General features: G+C 40.4%; 1 protein-coding gene across 1 annotated transcript in view; it reads left to right on the top strand.

Moving 5' to 3' along the window:
• Positions 1–4,171: 4,171 nt before the first annotated feature.
• Positions 4,172–16,479, top strand: part of LRRC36 (leucine rich repeat containing 36) — a 44,260-nt gene continuing 31,952 nt past the window's right edge. The window contains 6 exon segments of the mRNA XM_082606638.1: positions 4,172–4,465; positions 7,105–7,232; positions 10,063–10,161; positions 10,163–10,265; positions 11,058–11,154; positions 13,954–14,042. Of these exon segments, the coding sequence (XP_082462764.1) occupies positions 4,396–4,465; positions 7,105–7,232; positions 10,063–10,161; positions 10,163–10,265; positions 11,058–11,154; positions 13,954–14,042 (586 nt within the window). The 5' untranslated portion in view covers positions 4,172–4,395.

Here is a 16,479-nt window from a genome sequence, read left to right as displayed (position 1 = left end):
TCTTAGATAAGATACAAAAAGCAAAAGTGAAATAAATAAACAAACCAATAAATAAATAAAACTTCATCAAAAGTAAAAACATTTGTGCTTCAAAATACATCATCGAGAAAGTAAAAAGACAACCCATATAATGGAACAAACCATCTATCTGATAAAGAATCTGTACTTAGACTATGTAAAAAGAACATTTACTACTCAATAATAGAAAGACAAATAACCAAATTTAAAAGTGGGTTAAGAATCTAAATAGACATTTCTTCAAAGAAGATTCACAAATGGCCAATAGCACATGAAAACATACTTAGCCTCATTAGTCATTAGGGAAATGCAAAGCAAAACTCACAATGAGATACCATTTAACACCCACTAGGATGACCTGAATCAAAATAATAGATAATAACAAGTGTTGACAAAGATTGGAGAAATTAGAAATCTCATACACTGCTGATGGGAGTGTAAAATGGTGCAGCTGCTCTGCGAAACAGTTCAGTGGTTCCTCAAAACATTAAACACTGAGTTCTTACATGGTTCGCAATTCCACTTCCAGATATAAGTGCAAGAGGAATGAAAACCTATGACCAAACAAAATTTGCAGGCAAATTTGCAAGCAAAATTTGCAGGCATTCACAGAAGAATTATTTATGATAGCCCAAAAGTAGAAACAACCAAAATGTCCATCAGCTGATGAACTAGTAAACAAACTGTAGTGTATTCATACAATGCAATGCTATTTGTCAATAAAAAGGAATGAAGTACTGATACATGCTAGAACATAGACAAAACCTTGAAACATTATGCAAAGTGAAAGAAGCCAGATGCTAAAGACCACATATTATTCCATCTATATGTAATGTGCAGAATAGGCAAATTTATATATAGAGAGAATAGATTAGTGGTTGCCTAGGGCTGGGGAGGTTGGAGGGGAAATGGAAAATGACTAGTAATAAGTATGGAATTTCTCTTTGGGATGATGGAAATGTTCTAAAATTGATTGTGGTGATGGCTGCACAGCTCTGTGACCATACTAAAAACCACTGAATAGTACAGTTTAAAATAGTAACTTGAAAGGTATGTGAATTATATCTTAATAAAGCTCTTTTTGAAAGAGTTATGATGAGGTGCTCCCCACCCCACTGAATATGTCAGGGCTCTCTTGGAATCATACCTGCAGAGACATTACATTATTAAGGCCATGGAAGGATGGCTGAATGCTGTGGGTTCCTTTTTATATATACAAAAGCAGCAAAGATCATTAACCTTCCTCAGTTTATTGTTAAAAGTTGAAGGTTATCTATTCATAAACAAATTGTGCATTTTGCTTCAAGATGACCTAACTTATCAACACTATAGAATAGCAGAAAGCCATCAAACATACAATCAATCTGTATCAGACTTTAAAAAAAAACACTCAAGTAAAGCAGAAACTAACACACCATTGTAAAGCAATTATACTCCAATAAAGATGTAAAAAAACAAAAAAACGAAAAAACGTATTCTGGTCACTAGAGATGATCATGTGGCCTATTGTTATAATAAATTATAATAATAGAAAAAAACACTCAAGGAGCACTACTCTTATAAAAAAAATTAGAGTCGTAAATAGTATGTAACATTTTACCTAAAAAAGAACCATAAAACAATACTGAATTTGTGAAAATAAAGGGAAGCCTCACTAAAATGGAGTCAGGAGGCCAGAAGAGGGAGCTCTCACACACATGCCACTCAAGGTCAATAAAAGATCCAACGGAAGAGACATAACTCAAAGCTCCAGCAGGAGGTGATACTACCTTACTACTGGCCAGCAGGAGGAAGAAAGATTTTCTCCTTGCCTGGCACAACTCAGCCAATGAAAAGTCACTATACTTAAACTCCTAGTTTCCTCCAATGGATTTTTTTGTTTATAACAGCCCCTCCCAACTTCCCCTTCTCCCTATAAAAGAGTTTCCTCTTTTGCTTTACCAGACTTGCATGTGGTTCACCCTGGTTGCATGTCCTGAGTTGCAGTTCTTTACTGCTCCCAAATAAAGCTGTTTTGCTGGTAAAAAAATAACTGATTGTTTTAGGTTAACAAATTCTAGGTAAACATTATGCATGCTGAAGTGATTGGGGTGCAATGTACCAATATTTGTAACTTATTTTAAAATTTATCAAAAGCTAAGATGGGGCTTCCCTGGTGGTGCAGTGGTTGAGGGTCTGCCTGCTGATGCAGGGGACACGGGTTCGTGCCCCGGTCCAGGAAGATCCCACATGCCGTGGAGCGGCTGGGCCCATGAGCCATGGCCGCTGAACCTGCGTGTCCGGAGCCTATGCTCCGCAACGGGAGAGGCCACAACAGTGAGGCCCACATACCACAAAAAAAAAAAAAAAAACTAAGATGAATCGATAGAAGGATGGATAGAGGATATGTGATTAAACAATTATAGCAAAATGTTCATTGTAGAATCTAGGTGGTGGGTATATAGTTTCACCGTAAAATTCTTTCAAACTTTCTAAATGTTTCCAAATTTGTATTAAAATGTTGGTGGGGAGAAAGAATGTTAAAATAAGAGGTGGTTTCTCAAGGCAGGAAAAGCCCACTTCTCCAACAGAAATCTGCATCTCCTATTTTGACAGCTGAGTTAGGAAAATAAATGCATGCAATAAAGAAGGGGGTGGGGTTCTCTTCTCTTATAACAAGCCTTGTTGAAATAGTCAGATATAAAGAAGAACAATTATACATGGCTCGTTTGAGGCTAGAAGAATTAAAAGGGACATGAAGGAAAGATTACAAACTGTAATGGTGTCACGACTCACAGAAGCAGAGCTGGAAAAGCCAATCTAGTGAGCTAATCTAAGCTTTTAAGTCCTGGCCTTTCTAAACGTAGGTAAGGCTGAACATGACAAGCTGAGGGTAACTAAGGACCCCACCTAGACCAGAAAGCATAAATATGCAAGGACTCTTGATTTTGCTTTCTATTCTCCTTAAAGGTGACAGGCTGGTTGAGAGCTCAGTGAAAGTGTCCCAAGTGTGCATATTTTGGGTGCCAAATAAAACCTGCTCCTTGAAGGCGAGCCACAGTTCTGGTCTCAGTTCCTCTTTTCTTATTAAAGATAGGGTAGGACAAGAGGTCTTGCCACAGAGTTTGCCTCCTTCTTACAGGTACATGGCCCATCCACAGGTGGGCTCTCAAGAGAAGCCTGCTGGAGGGAGGGTTGGGGTTAAGGATGTGGTTATGCTTTCCAGAGTTTTCTTCCCAAAGACCGCTCAGCAGCTGGTTAGTGCAGAACTACCCCGGCCTGGGAAGAGCCCTCAATCACAGGCTGGGGGCCTGTAGTACTTGAAAGACAAAAGGCTTCTTGCCAGATTGACTGCAGGAAATGGGGTAGCCCCAGCATAGTCATCCCCACCCCATTCCAAAGGGTATCTCTCTTTTCCACACTGAGCCCTCTCTCCCAGAGGAGCTCCTTCCAAATCAGTTTCTAGAACTAGAACTGCCTCATGCTCTAAAGACAAGACCTCGGGCTTCCCTGGTGGCGCAGTGGTTAAGAATCCCCCTGCCAATGCAGGGGACAGAGGTTCGAGCCCTGGTCTGGGAAGATCCCACATGCCGCGGAGCAAGTAAGCCCGTGAGCCACAACTACTGAGCCTGCGCGCCTGGAGCCTGTGCTCCGCAACAAGAGAGGCCGCGAGAGTGAGAGGCCCGCGCACTGCGATGAAGAGTGGCCCCTGCTTGCCGCAACTAGAGAAAGCCCTCGCACAGAAACGAAGACCCAACACAGCCAAAAATAAATAAAATTTTAAAAAAAGACAGGACCTCAACTCCTCAGAGACAACGTTTCATATCTGGAGCTTCCCATCATGCCTCAGAGAGCTGCCCTCCAACCCAATCCTTCAGATTCCCCCACACCCACCACGGTCACCCTCCCGCCCACCGCTTTGCCTCAGAGACAACATCCGCAAGCACTAGAGATATGAAGACCACCCCGTCAGAAGCACACTCCCACTCTTCAGACCTGGCGTCCCCCACACCCTCAGAGCTGTAACACTTCAACTCTCAAAGCAGGCACATTCTTCTGACTCCTCAGAACTAGCCCCCAAACCCTTCAAAGCTGGGGCTATATCCACCCCCTGTGTCCCAGAGTCAGGTTCCTAACCCCACAGCCCTAATCCTCCGCCACATCGCACCCATTCGCTGTTTTAGCGGTTTTGGGGCCTCCGCCAGGGCGGGCTCCATACCATCGTCTAGGGTCCTGAGGCGGGAGGGCAGGAGCGTGAACCGGGCAATAACGGCCCCCGGAAGCGCGGCGGCGCGCGGGGCGGGGCGGGGCCTGGAGGCGCGGGGCGGGGCTTGGAGCGCTCCGGGCGGCCTCGCGGGCGGTGACAGGTGAGCGGCGGAGTGGGGCAGGTGGGCGGGAATGGCGGAGCAGTGGGAGCTGGACGAGGAGGGCATCCACCGCCTGGGGGCGCTGATCCTGGAGCAACCCGGTAGGGCCAGGCCGGGAGGGCCTGGATCGGGGAGCTTGGGGTTAGAGGCTGAGGGGAGAAAACTGAGGGGGAGGCAGAGGAATCTGAGGTAGATGGCGGGGAACGGCGGCGGAGGAGCGGTCTCTGAGGCGGAGGAGGGGTTACTGAAGCGGAAGGGTTACAGTGAGGTAGAGGCGAAGGAACTGAAGTAACCGGGGAGTCTGGGGCGGAGGGCGAGAAATTGAGGGAGAGAAGCCGAGTCAAAAATGGAGAAGGAGGAACAAGGTTAAGCGGACCCTGAGGCCAGGAACACAGAACTCGACAGTCTGAACTAGTGGAAGGAAAATGAGCCCCAAGAGGGGCATTGGCGGGAGAAGGGAAGCGCTGTCAGAAGGGCTTTTGAGGTCGGGGTACTATTGAGGAGCCACAGAGGGCGTTAATTTTGGCAGTTTCGGAAACTAACGACCCAGGGGGCTTTTCCTGGTTGGGGTGAAATGGGAAAGGATGTTCCATCATCAGCCCCTCTCTTCGTCCAGTCTTCACCTCGAGAACTTGGCGATTCATTTGATCCATCTGGATGCGTAGCCTCCTTTTGAGACTCAGAAAGGGGTCTGGTATAAAAGGAATAGCAGCTGATCTCTCGAGGCGTTTAGATCAGTGCCTTGACTTCGTCCTAGAGGTAAAACGGGCGGAGTGACTGCTGACTCCACCTCTGACCTGGGGTTTGACTCACACAGCTTCCTTTCTAAGTTTTTAAGGAGTAGAAATGTTGGAAAAGTTATCAGCGTTCCAGATTCAACTTTTAGCCTTCCTAAATTCACTGCATCGTAATGGCAGGCCCTGTGTTAAATGCTTTCCCTGCATTATTTAATCCCCATAACAAGCCTGTGAAGCAGATGCTGTTACTGTTCCTATTTTACAGTTGAGGAAAATTGGGTTTAGACTCTTGCCCGAAGCCGCACAGCTGTAAGTAATGCAGCCAGGTTTTATTAACCCAGGACTCTGATTCCAGAACCTGCGCTCTAACCGTAACAAAGTTACCTTTCTTGCTTCCTCCAGTACTTTTTATGGGATATGCAATAACTTGGTTTTATTTTATTTAAATTATTTGTTATTTAAAATTTCTCAAAATTAATGCACGCTGGTAACAGTCAAACACTACATGAGTGAGCAAAGAGGGTATTAATCGGTCCTTCTTCTGGAAATCCCCCACCCCACCCCAAAGATAATGGTTTGGTGTGCATATAGATAGATTGATGTAGATATTTCAGGTTTTTCTTTTCCAAACTATTAATACTTTGAGCTCCCCTAATTTACAAGTTACCTAAGAAAAGCTTCGTTGGCTTGACATACTGGTGTACCTTTCTTTTCTTTTTTCCTTCTTTCTTTTTTAAAAATTTATTCAATTTGATTTGGGGGGACACATACCCCTTCCATTTTCCAGCTAGAATAATATGTGTCAGGATTTTTTTTTTTTTGCTTGTTAGCTTGTCTTTATTACATGTGAATAACAAAATTGTGCTCATTCTGACAATCCAAACGTTACAAAAGTATCTAAAGTAAAAGAATATTCTTCCCTCTCCTTTTCTGTTGCTTATACAAACGTACACACATAGGTATCCTTTTTTATTTTTTTAAGGAATAGAACATATATACTATTCGGCAATTTGCTTTTTTTACTTACCAATAAAACATGAATACTTTTCTTTCCTCCCTTCCATCCTCCCTTCCTTCCTTCTTTCTTTCTTTCTTTCTTTCTATCCTTCCGCCACGTGGCTTGCACATCTTCGTTCCCCAACGAGGGATTGAACCCAGGACTTGGGCAGTGAGAGAGCGGAGTCCTAACCCCTGGACGGCCAGGGAATTCCCAAAACATGGATACTTTTCAGTTAAATGAATGTGCTGGTATATGCATTCTAAAATTCTTCTGTATAAAATCACACTGGTCACCTTGGGGGAGAGAGGCTTTTACTTTTATTCTGTACTTTTCTGTACTGTTAGAATTTTCTGGCTGTGTAATAAGCATTACTTTCTTTTTAATATCCAAAGGGATAATCTTGGTGGTACAATTATAGACCTTTTCTGTATGTTTGTTTTCTTTGTTATATTTCTCTGTACTAAAAATTTCTAATAAATATTTATCCTTTGTCATGCAGAAAATTTTCATCTTAAGGTAGTCAAGTTTATTTTTCCTTATGATGTGTGATTTTTGTGTTTTATTTATGAAGTTTCCCCCTACACTGATGTAATAAGGGTCCTGTGTTTTTTTTCTGAAAATTCTGCAGCTTTGCTTTTTTTTTTTTTTTTTTGCGGTACACTGGCCTCTCACTGTTGTGGCCTCTCCCGTTGCGGAGCACAGGCTCCGGACACGTAGGCTCAGCGGCCACGGCTCACGGGCCCAGCCACTCCACGGCATGTGGGATCCTCCCGGACCGGGGTACGAACCCGTGTCCCCTGCATCGGCAGGCGGACTCCCAACCACTGCGCCACCAGAGAAACCCCATATTGATGCTTTTAAAAGGATGATCTGATCTTCTTATGAGCCTTGAATGTAGGATCTTTCACAGATGAGATACGGGAGGAAGGAAGGCCTGTTTTCAGTGACTCTGCTCTTTATCCAAGCAGAGATCATAATATATCTACTGATGATCTCTTTTCAGAACTGGTGGAGTCTCTTTCACTGCAGGGATCTTACTCTGGAAAAATCCATTCCATTGGTGATGCCTTCAGAAATTTTAAAAGTCTCCGATCCTTAGATTTATCAAGAAATTTGATCACTAGCCTGAAGGTAAGTTCTATATTCTATGACCAGTCAGTTTATTTTTTTGATGGGAAGAAATAAAAGGTAGATAATATCAGCCTGGGGAATATGGCATCTTCCTTTTAAATGTTTCCAAACTAAATTTTACTATTCACTGTAAAATTCTTTTATGTTTGACATTTTTTATTATAAAATATTGGGGAAAAATTCCTTTTATACTGAGAGAAAACTATATTAAACTATCACTGCCTAGGGCAATAGTACAATTTTTAATGTGTGTTAAAAAATTATGAGGAGCACTGTTAAAAGTACAGATTCTTGGGAATTCCCTGGTGGTCCAGTAACTAGGACTCTGTGCTTTCACTGCTGAGGGCTCGGGTTCAATCCCTGGTCAGGGAACTAAGATTCTACAAGCCATGCGTCATGGCCAAAAAAATAATAATAATAATAAATAAATATATAATAATAATAAAAGTACAGAGTCTTAGTCCCTATTCCGAGAGAGACTCTAAGTTAATAAATCTGTGGTGGGTCCAGGACATTCCCAGGGGATTCTGATGATGTTGGTGCATGGCCCAAGGTGCTACTGTGAGTTTTTTCTAGGAGGGGGAGGAAATGATTGTCTTGAAAACAAAAATTTCCATGCCAGGAGATGGTGGTGCAGAGGGCAGTTTAAGAAAGTAGGTGGGAGCATGCTTAAGCAGAAAGTGTGAGGATTAGCAAACACAGAGAAAGAGCTCTACAAATATAAATGCCCGCACACACAGAGATGGAAGTTTTATTTTCTTTGCATAGACCCCCAAATTGTATTTCTTCCACTGTTCCCTTTTTGCCCAGCTATGGGGCTGTCTTGATAAAGCCCTTCTGTGCAAGACTGAAGGTGAAAGACTTATAGATTCTATCCAGGATTGGTTAATGATCTGGATTATTCCTCCAGTTTTGCATTTCTTAGGGGAAACTTGTTCAACAACACAAATTAGACCCAATCTCAAGGTCTAAAACTAAAGGCCCCAAAAGAAGAAATCCAAGCTAGATCAAATTTCCAACTAGGATTCTAAAAGCAGAAATTCCAAGTTGAACTAGGTCTTTAGACTCTTTGATAACAGCCCTTTGTATTTGGCCCACAAATTTCAGAAAGTATTAGTACAGAGTTATTTAGGTCTCCTCTTCTCATATGTATTTTTATCTGATTGTTCTTTTCAGACTAAAAAAAATTGAGTGAACATTGCTGTCATTTGCTTTTGTACTCTCTTTTGTTCCATTTCTGTAAATTGGCTGAAAACTGTTGTGAAGATTAATCAAATTAGCATGTGTAATCAAATATTACATATATAAGACTCCTGTAGTGTTTGGCATATAGGGAGCACTTAATAAATGTTAGTTTTACAAATTTTTTTGCATCTATGATTCATCTGCATGTATTCATCTCTAGCAGCTCTGAATCATTTTGCTTAATTTTCCCAGGAGAGAAATGTTTTGTGTTTAGTTCTAGTGTGGCATTGGGGAATACATGAATTTATGCCAACTGGGAAACATGAGAGGAGGATAAGAATTGTTTCCTTGACTTTTACAATGAGACATTAAAAGATTACTTGAGCTGGGACATCAGACACATTTAAAGACAGTCCTAATGGTGTACTGCCCTGAGAGTGAGGCCAAAAGCACTGATAAATATTCCCAGCCATTGACCCTTTCACAATGTAAAAGTTAGTGGAACTGAAAAAAGCCAGAAAGAAATGCATCCAACTGTAAACAGTGTTCTGTTCAGAAATGTTTTGAATATATCTTTGAGTTTTCTAAACTTCCTGCAATTATAAAAAGGTTAATTTTAAATGAGAGGAGAATAAAAACATTATTTTATAAATACATGATGGAAAATAATTTTACCTTTCTGAAATAACTCTCAATGACAGAGTTCCTTTTATGGTAACCATTTTTACTACTAACAGTATGTGATCATACATATATGTACATGTTTTGAAATATTGTCCTGAAATTTAGTGTTGGGCACAAGCACCTAATTAGCCAAATACATGAAATTAAACAATTATTTTCAATAGTAGGTTTTAGCAAAGGAGAAAAATTGTAGCTTTTCTTCTCCAGTGTCCCAGTTCTGATTTTACTGTTGCTAGAGAAGTGGGGGGAGGGGAGTGGGGTTGCTAAGTCCACAGAAATAGAACAGAAGAAGGCAGAACATTTCTACCAAGGAGAACTGACTGATTGGAGGATGGGGAGCTTGTGGGGTGGCAGTAACTCTGAAGGGGGAAACAAGGACAAAAGGGGCTCTTGACCGGTCCAGGAGGGAAGACTTGGAGATCGCATTGTTTTGTTTTGCCATATAGTCCATTCACCCTAAAAGTGAGGTCTTGAGATATAAGAACATATACATACACACTTAATTTTTTTCCCTGCCATTCTCCCCAGAACCATCTCTCTTTTGCCTCCCTCCCTCCCTCTTTTAAATTGAGGTGCTCCTGGGGTCAGGAGAGTGGTTATAGCAAGGGTGAAAGAAGTGCAAAAGTGACTTGGGCTGGCTACCACTGAGAAGGATTGGATTGGGAGAGTGATGGGGGGCAACAGAAGTAGAGAACTGACCGCAGATATTTGGATGTCAGAGCTTATAAAGGAGGAAGTGTATGATATCTATGAATTATTTAATGTATAGCACATCCAGTGCCCATGGGCTGCAGCATTCTTATTCTCAGGTAACTAAATGGGAATTTCAACCCTGCCTTTCTCATGGGTGTCTCAGGTAACTGTTTAAGGATGGAAAGTAATAGTTGTATTTCCATCTTTATCTGTGAGATTCCTAGTGCTTCCCAATGTGCAGTTTCACAATGTAGTCTTTTCCTTGCAGGGCATCCAGTATTTATGTTCACTCCAAGACCTGAATTTATATTATAACAACATTCCTTCATTAGTGGAGGTGTCCCGCCTACAGCCTTTACCCTTCCTCAAAGGGTAAAGTCTCAAAAGATTTGAGACTCAGTCCTGTTGTCAGGAAAGATACAGATTATAGGCTCTTTGCTGTGTACACGCTACAAACTCTGGAGAAACTGGGTGAGACCCTCCTCCCCTGTTCTTTGCCCCAGAATCTTACTTTAAACCAGCTGCCTCCTAACCTTTTGGATGTTGGCCCAGAGTATGCACTGGCAGGATATATTTGTTTATTAGTCAATATTTATGTAACTCTTTTGTTTTGGCAGGATGTATGACAAGTCCTTTTATTGTTTATTGAATGACAATCTATGATTTTATCAGTTACTTCCAGCTTTAGTTTTCTTCAGTTGATGGTTCCACCACCACTTCCTCCCCAACAAAAAGTTTCCAGGTTGAGATTTATTTTTCCAGGTGCCCCAACTTTGTAACTGAATTAGCAATAGAAAACGAATACAACAACTCTTTGGGGCTTAGTTGTCAAGGAACAATAAGTATTCCTTCAAATGAGTTAGTCTGTATTTCTTTATAATTTTATTATAGAGTATACATTTCTTATTGATATAAACTTCTATGTTACATGCCCCTGGGAAAGTTATTATAGAGGAACTAAGAAAAGTCTTTCAGAAATGGTGTAACTTTCAGCCTTAAGATTAAGCCATTTGGATTGTTTGCTGCCCAAGCTGTACTTTGCTGCAGAGGTAGTTACACTTATGTGGCAGTTGTTGCTATGATGTCCCTGTAGTCTCCCTGAGTTACTAGTGCTCCAGTGACAACATAATAGCATTATTCTGTGACCCATCTCTAACAAAAGATGAGACTGATCTTTAGTTTTTACTCTGTGAATATGCTTTTCTGACCCATTACTGTTTACTCCAAAAAGAAACATGCTCAGACCACGGTTTCTGCCTCTAGATGACCGAGCCGTACGAGAAAGTGAGAGAAAGGCTGCCAAGCTGCATTTTAGTCAGTTGGGTAACAATGAAAAGTTTCTTTTAGAGGTGGAAAAAAGGTAGGAAGATTTTTTACAAAAAATTTTTTTAGTTTGGTTCTGGACAGAGAATAGTGGATTCCTGCTTAACTTTCTTCATTTTGCAGCAGAAATCTCTACAAGTTGTAAGAATCCTCAGATCAGAAATCAAAGTATCTATGCAACATTTTGAGATTTATCTGGGGTGAGAATCTGGCTCTCAGTGGAACATTTCTGCTTTCTTGAACTATTGGGTCTTCTTTGGATATAATCGTTGTACATTCTCTAAAGTTGTTGTTCAAAGTTTATAGATAGGGATATTATGGTATTACTTATCATCCCCATAAATGTATTCCAACCCTTTCTTGGTAGAGTTATAAATCAGTACATGGTCTTTTCCCATTGAATTAGGAGGATTACGTTACCATGGTCAGGGTCGTTAGAGATAAATTTGTTAAAGAATGACAAGGGAGGGCCTCCCTGGTGGCGCAGTGGTTGAGAGTCCGCCTGCCGATGCAGGGGATACGGGTTCGTGCCCCGGTCTGGGAGGATCCCATATGCCGCGGAGTGGCTGGGCCCGTGAGCCATGGCCGCTGGGCCTGCGCATCCGGAGCCTGTGCTCCGCAACGGGAGAGGCCACAGCAGTGAGAGGCCCGCATACCGCAAAAAGAAAAAAAAAAAAAAAAAAAAAGAATGACAAGGGAAGCATTTCTGTACAAAACCAAAAGTAAATGGACCTTTAAGCTCTAAAGTATCTGAATGGTAGATTTTTTCTATTTCTCATTACCAAAATGCTATCAAAGTAAGGTACCATATCTTCTACCCCAAAACTCATGCTTTTAAAAAAAAGTTGCTTTATTATTTTTGAAAAATAAAAGTTTATTATAAACAATTTAAATAATACAGAAGTACAGGGAAAAAAAGTCAAATTCACCCCATATTTTGCTACCGAATTAACTACTAGTAATGTTTGGTATACATCCTTCCAGACATCTGTGTACTTATATACACATGTAGATGTATCTATTAGTACTTTTTTCTGATGGTAAGAGTAATGTGGGTTTATTGTTGAGAATATGGAAAGTAGAGGAAAAAAAACAAGGAATAAGCCACTCATAATCCCACTACCCAGAAATAAATACTAATTATATTATGGTAAATATCCTCTTAGTCTTAGGTATATGTATGTGTGTGTGTGCATGTGTGTGTTTTGTGTGTGAATGTTTATATATTATAACAATATATAACATTATATATTATATAATCAATATGTAAATATAAAATAAATATATTACATTTATTTTATAGTAAATTTCTTCCTATACGTACCATTTTTAATTTTATAAAATATGAAAATATCCACACAACATTAAATATTCTTCCCCAGAATGCTTTTTATTTGTTTACTTCTTTATTGTCTTTCCCCTCCACTAGACCATAAGCTCCATGAGAACAAAGACCTTGCTTGTCTTGTTTACTGCAGTATCCCTAGCGCCTAGAACAATGTCTGGCCCATATAAGGTGATAAGGAGTAATTTGTTGAATGATGAATGAATGAAGTCAGTGCCTGTTGGCCTGGAATCTTGCTCTTTTCCACTGACTTTGCCTGTCTCTGCTCTGATCCATTATATATTTGATAATGTAATCCTCAGAGAGCAGCCTTAGTTCCCTATTTTTTAAGCTCCCTTTTTTTTAAAGTCAAGTTTATTGAGGTTAATTTACATAGACTAAAATTCACCCTGCTGTAGAAAGAAATGGAATATGTCTTAAAAATTATTTGTATATGTACTTTGTAAATTAATTCCTATTTTATATGCATTGGGGTACCTTGTTTACTATAGAAATCCAAAGATGAGTTAATGTATAACTGAATAAACTTACTAGTGAGGCAAATAATTTTCACCACTATATTTCTGTTTAGTTACCTTATAGTGACTGCAAAAACAGAGGTAAAATGTTGCTCAAGTGCCCGGTATTAACATTAATACTTTATAAGCTCTCCAACCTTGGGTGAAGGAGTCCCAGGTCCCCCAACCTATAAAATGGTGATAATAGATTAATAGGAGAGCTTTTATGATTAAATGAAATGGTGGGTGTAAAGTGCCTGGCTTATAGTCTAGGCTGTCTGTACTTACTGTATTTCCCAATCTGTACTTCCCAATCTTACTATATACTACATCAACCAAGTGCAAACACTTGCCTCTCTTGTCTCTTTTTCAAACTAATGACTATAGTTGTCTCCATTATAATTCTTGGTAGAAGAACCTTCTTTTCTGTGTCTTAACTATGAGTTTTTTAATACAAAAGAAAATATTATTATTTTATAATATGAAATACAATTCCCTCAATCACCCAGACCTAAGTTTGTGTCAAGAAAACAGAGTAAGTTCTGAACTTTCTGGCTTTCATGCTTTAAAAGCTGAACTATAGTGTCTTTCTCTCTCATTATTCCCAATGAAAATATGACTTTTTAAAAAATAGCTTTAGGGGCTTCCCTGGTGGCGCAGTGGTTGAGAGGCCACCTGCCGATGCAGGGGACACGGGTTCGTGCCCTGGTCCGGGAAGATCCCACATGCCACGGAGTGGCTAGGCCCATGAGCCATGGCTGCTGAGCCTGTGCGTCCGGAGCCTGTGCTCCGCAACGGGAGAGGCCACAACAGTGAGAGGCCCGCGTACCGAAAAAAAAAAAAAAGCTTTAACTGAAATATTTGTGAAAATAATATGTTCTAGAGCATTTGAAAAAAAAAATCTGATCACCCTGAAATAATGTTTTCTAAATAGCCTTTACTGGTGCTCTCAGAAGCTTCTTTTGAGTTTTAAATAAATTATTTGATGTGGTAGCTCTAGGGAGAAGACAGTGAAAAACTCTGTAGCAAATGAGAGCACTGCATCAAAAGTCAGCACTAATGTTGATAACAGGATTGAAACTGGTAAGTTTTCCCTTTCTGATCACAAAACGATTAAAACATTAGTTGTTTCTGTTTTCGTGGCCAATCTTGAGTAGGATGAAGACAAAATAGTTGAGAAATAACACACATTTGAAGAAAGCACAAGATTTACTGGCTTGTATTTTTCCTCTTTTCTTTCACTGCCAGAAGGGCCCTATTTACTGAGTAGGCCTAAGCCAAAACCCATCAAAGTGCACAAGCTGTACTCAGAGAGTTCAATTCCACTTACATCACTTTATATCACCTATATATAGGCCATCCTGAAAATTGCATCACCGATCTCCACAGGATTCATTAACCAGAGACTCGGGATTCATCTGCATCAGTGCAGCTCACACCATTAGCTTTCTGGGCTTCTCCACCTTGAACCTTTGCAGCTACAGAATATCTTGTGTTTGTGCTATATTCTTGGGGATTGTTGCCCGTACACACTATTGGTAATCCAACGTGAATAAAGTGGTTATGCCACATTAATGGTCATGCCACAGGCTAGGAGAAAGCTTTCCACTGGAGAAATTGCATTCAATGTGCCCTTATAGATTAATTTGGTACTCATCAGATGACTTTTTTTTTTTTTTTTTTTTTTGCGATACGCGGGCCTCTCACTGCTGTGGCCTCTCCCGTTGTGGAGCACAGGCTCCGGATGCACAGGCCCAGCGGCCATGGCTCACGGGCCCAGCCGCTCCACGGCATGTGGGATCCTCCCAGACCGGGGCACGAACCCATGTCCCCTGCATCGGCAGGCGGACTCTCAACCACTGCGCCACCAGGGAAGCCCCCTCAGGTGACCTTTTAATTGAGAAAACTTTCTTTTGTATCAAGGCCTCTGTCCCTTTGAAAGGTCTATTGAATTATATATAAACTGTAAAAATTAATCCTTAAAATCTCAACAATAACTAATAGATTGACTATGCAGTTTAGACATTAAGGGTTTTCAGTTTGTAACATACAGTATTTTATTTCCTGACTTCTTATCTACCCATGTAGACATGAATTGACAAGTTATTTTCACAGTATTTCATGGTAAAATAAGCCATAGTGAGGTATGATTTTTATTTTCCTTTCTTGGAAGTCTCAGCACATGTAAGTCATGGACCATGGATTGCTCTACTTCATCTTAAGTAGCATTTTTTATATTTCAAAATTGATGAAATTCTATTGTAATAATTTTGGAAAATACTGAAAAGCATGAAGAACAATATTTTAATCACTCAGAATCCTGTCCCCTAAAGAGAATCCCAGTTAATTTGGTATATAGCTTTCTTGGTTTATATATATCCATTTCCAGAAAGACAAAGATACACTAACATAATTTGACTGCCTTTTTTTGTATGAGCTGAGTTAAACTTCATTTATATCATATTACATCATTAGCACACACAGAGTGACTCCATGAATTAAAACGTTTTAAAGTACACGGTCTTTACTGAGAGAGCAAACTGCTTTACTAGACACAGGGCCCATTTCTAAAGGTTCTTGGAAGCTCCAGCTGTTGCTGGAATTTTTTTTAATGTAAAATTTATTTTGCCATGTTGAAACGTTAAAGAGCTTTGCTTTCCCCTGAAAATTATGTTTGTGCTAGATCCCTGGGGAGTGTTGCCTGTAAGCACTGTTGGTAATCCAATATGACTAAAGTGGTTATACCACGTTAAAGGTCGTGCCACAGCCTAGAAGAAAACTTTCTGAAAAATATTTCCCACTAGCTCAATTGTTCAAAACAGTGCTTTCTACCAATCATTTAGGCTGGCAGGGAAACTCACTGTCGTGGATCCTCATCCTAGTCTCCTAACCACATAATCTTTGACTCTTTCAAATTTCCCTCTCTCTTTTCCCATACCCCTAAAATAAGCACACCTAGGCTATGCCTTCAGACTCTCTTTTTTCTCTACTCTTTGCCCTATTGATCTCATCTATTTCCACAGCTTGCTTTATTTCCTCCCTGTAGATGACTCTTAAATATGTTGGTCTAGCTTTGACAACTTGTACCAGTTTCTCTGCACCAGTCCCCCATTTCTGTTGACCAACTATTAATATACAGTTGGAATCACCACTGAATAATTTTCCAGCCCCTCAAGCTAAACATGTTAAAAAACCAAATGAACCCCTTTCCTCCAGCCCTAAACAGCTCTTAGGGTTTCATTAGTGTTACCACCACTTTCCCACTGCTGAGGCTCAGAACCAGAGCGGGGTTTGATGCTGCCCCGCCCCTAAAGTCCAGCTGAAGGTTCATACCTTAGACTATGATTCACAATTAACAAGCTTTCTTTTCCCTTTCCTAATAGTCTCTTAACAGGCATGCCTAATAGCTATCATTTACTGAGTATAGACTCTGGGCCAGGCCCTGTGTATTATCTCATTTAATCCTCACAACAATCTTGAAGGTGGTTATAATTATCCTTGTTTTACACATGAGGAAACT

Source organism: Mesoplodon mirus (genome assembly GCF_964341445.2).
Source record: "Mesoplodon mirus genome assembly, chromosome: 19".
Taxonomy (NCBI): domain Eukaryota; kingdom Metazoa; phylum Chordata; class Mammalia; order Artiodactyla; family Ziphiidae; genus Mesoplodon; species Mesoplodon mirus.
The sequence above is the reverse complement of the archived record's forward strand: the minus strand, read 5'-3'. Positions and strand labels throughout refer to the sequence as shown.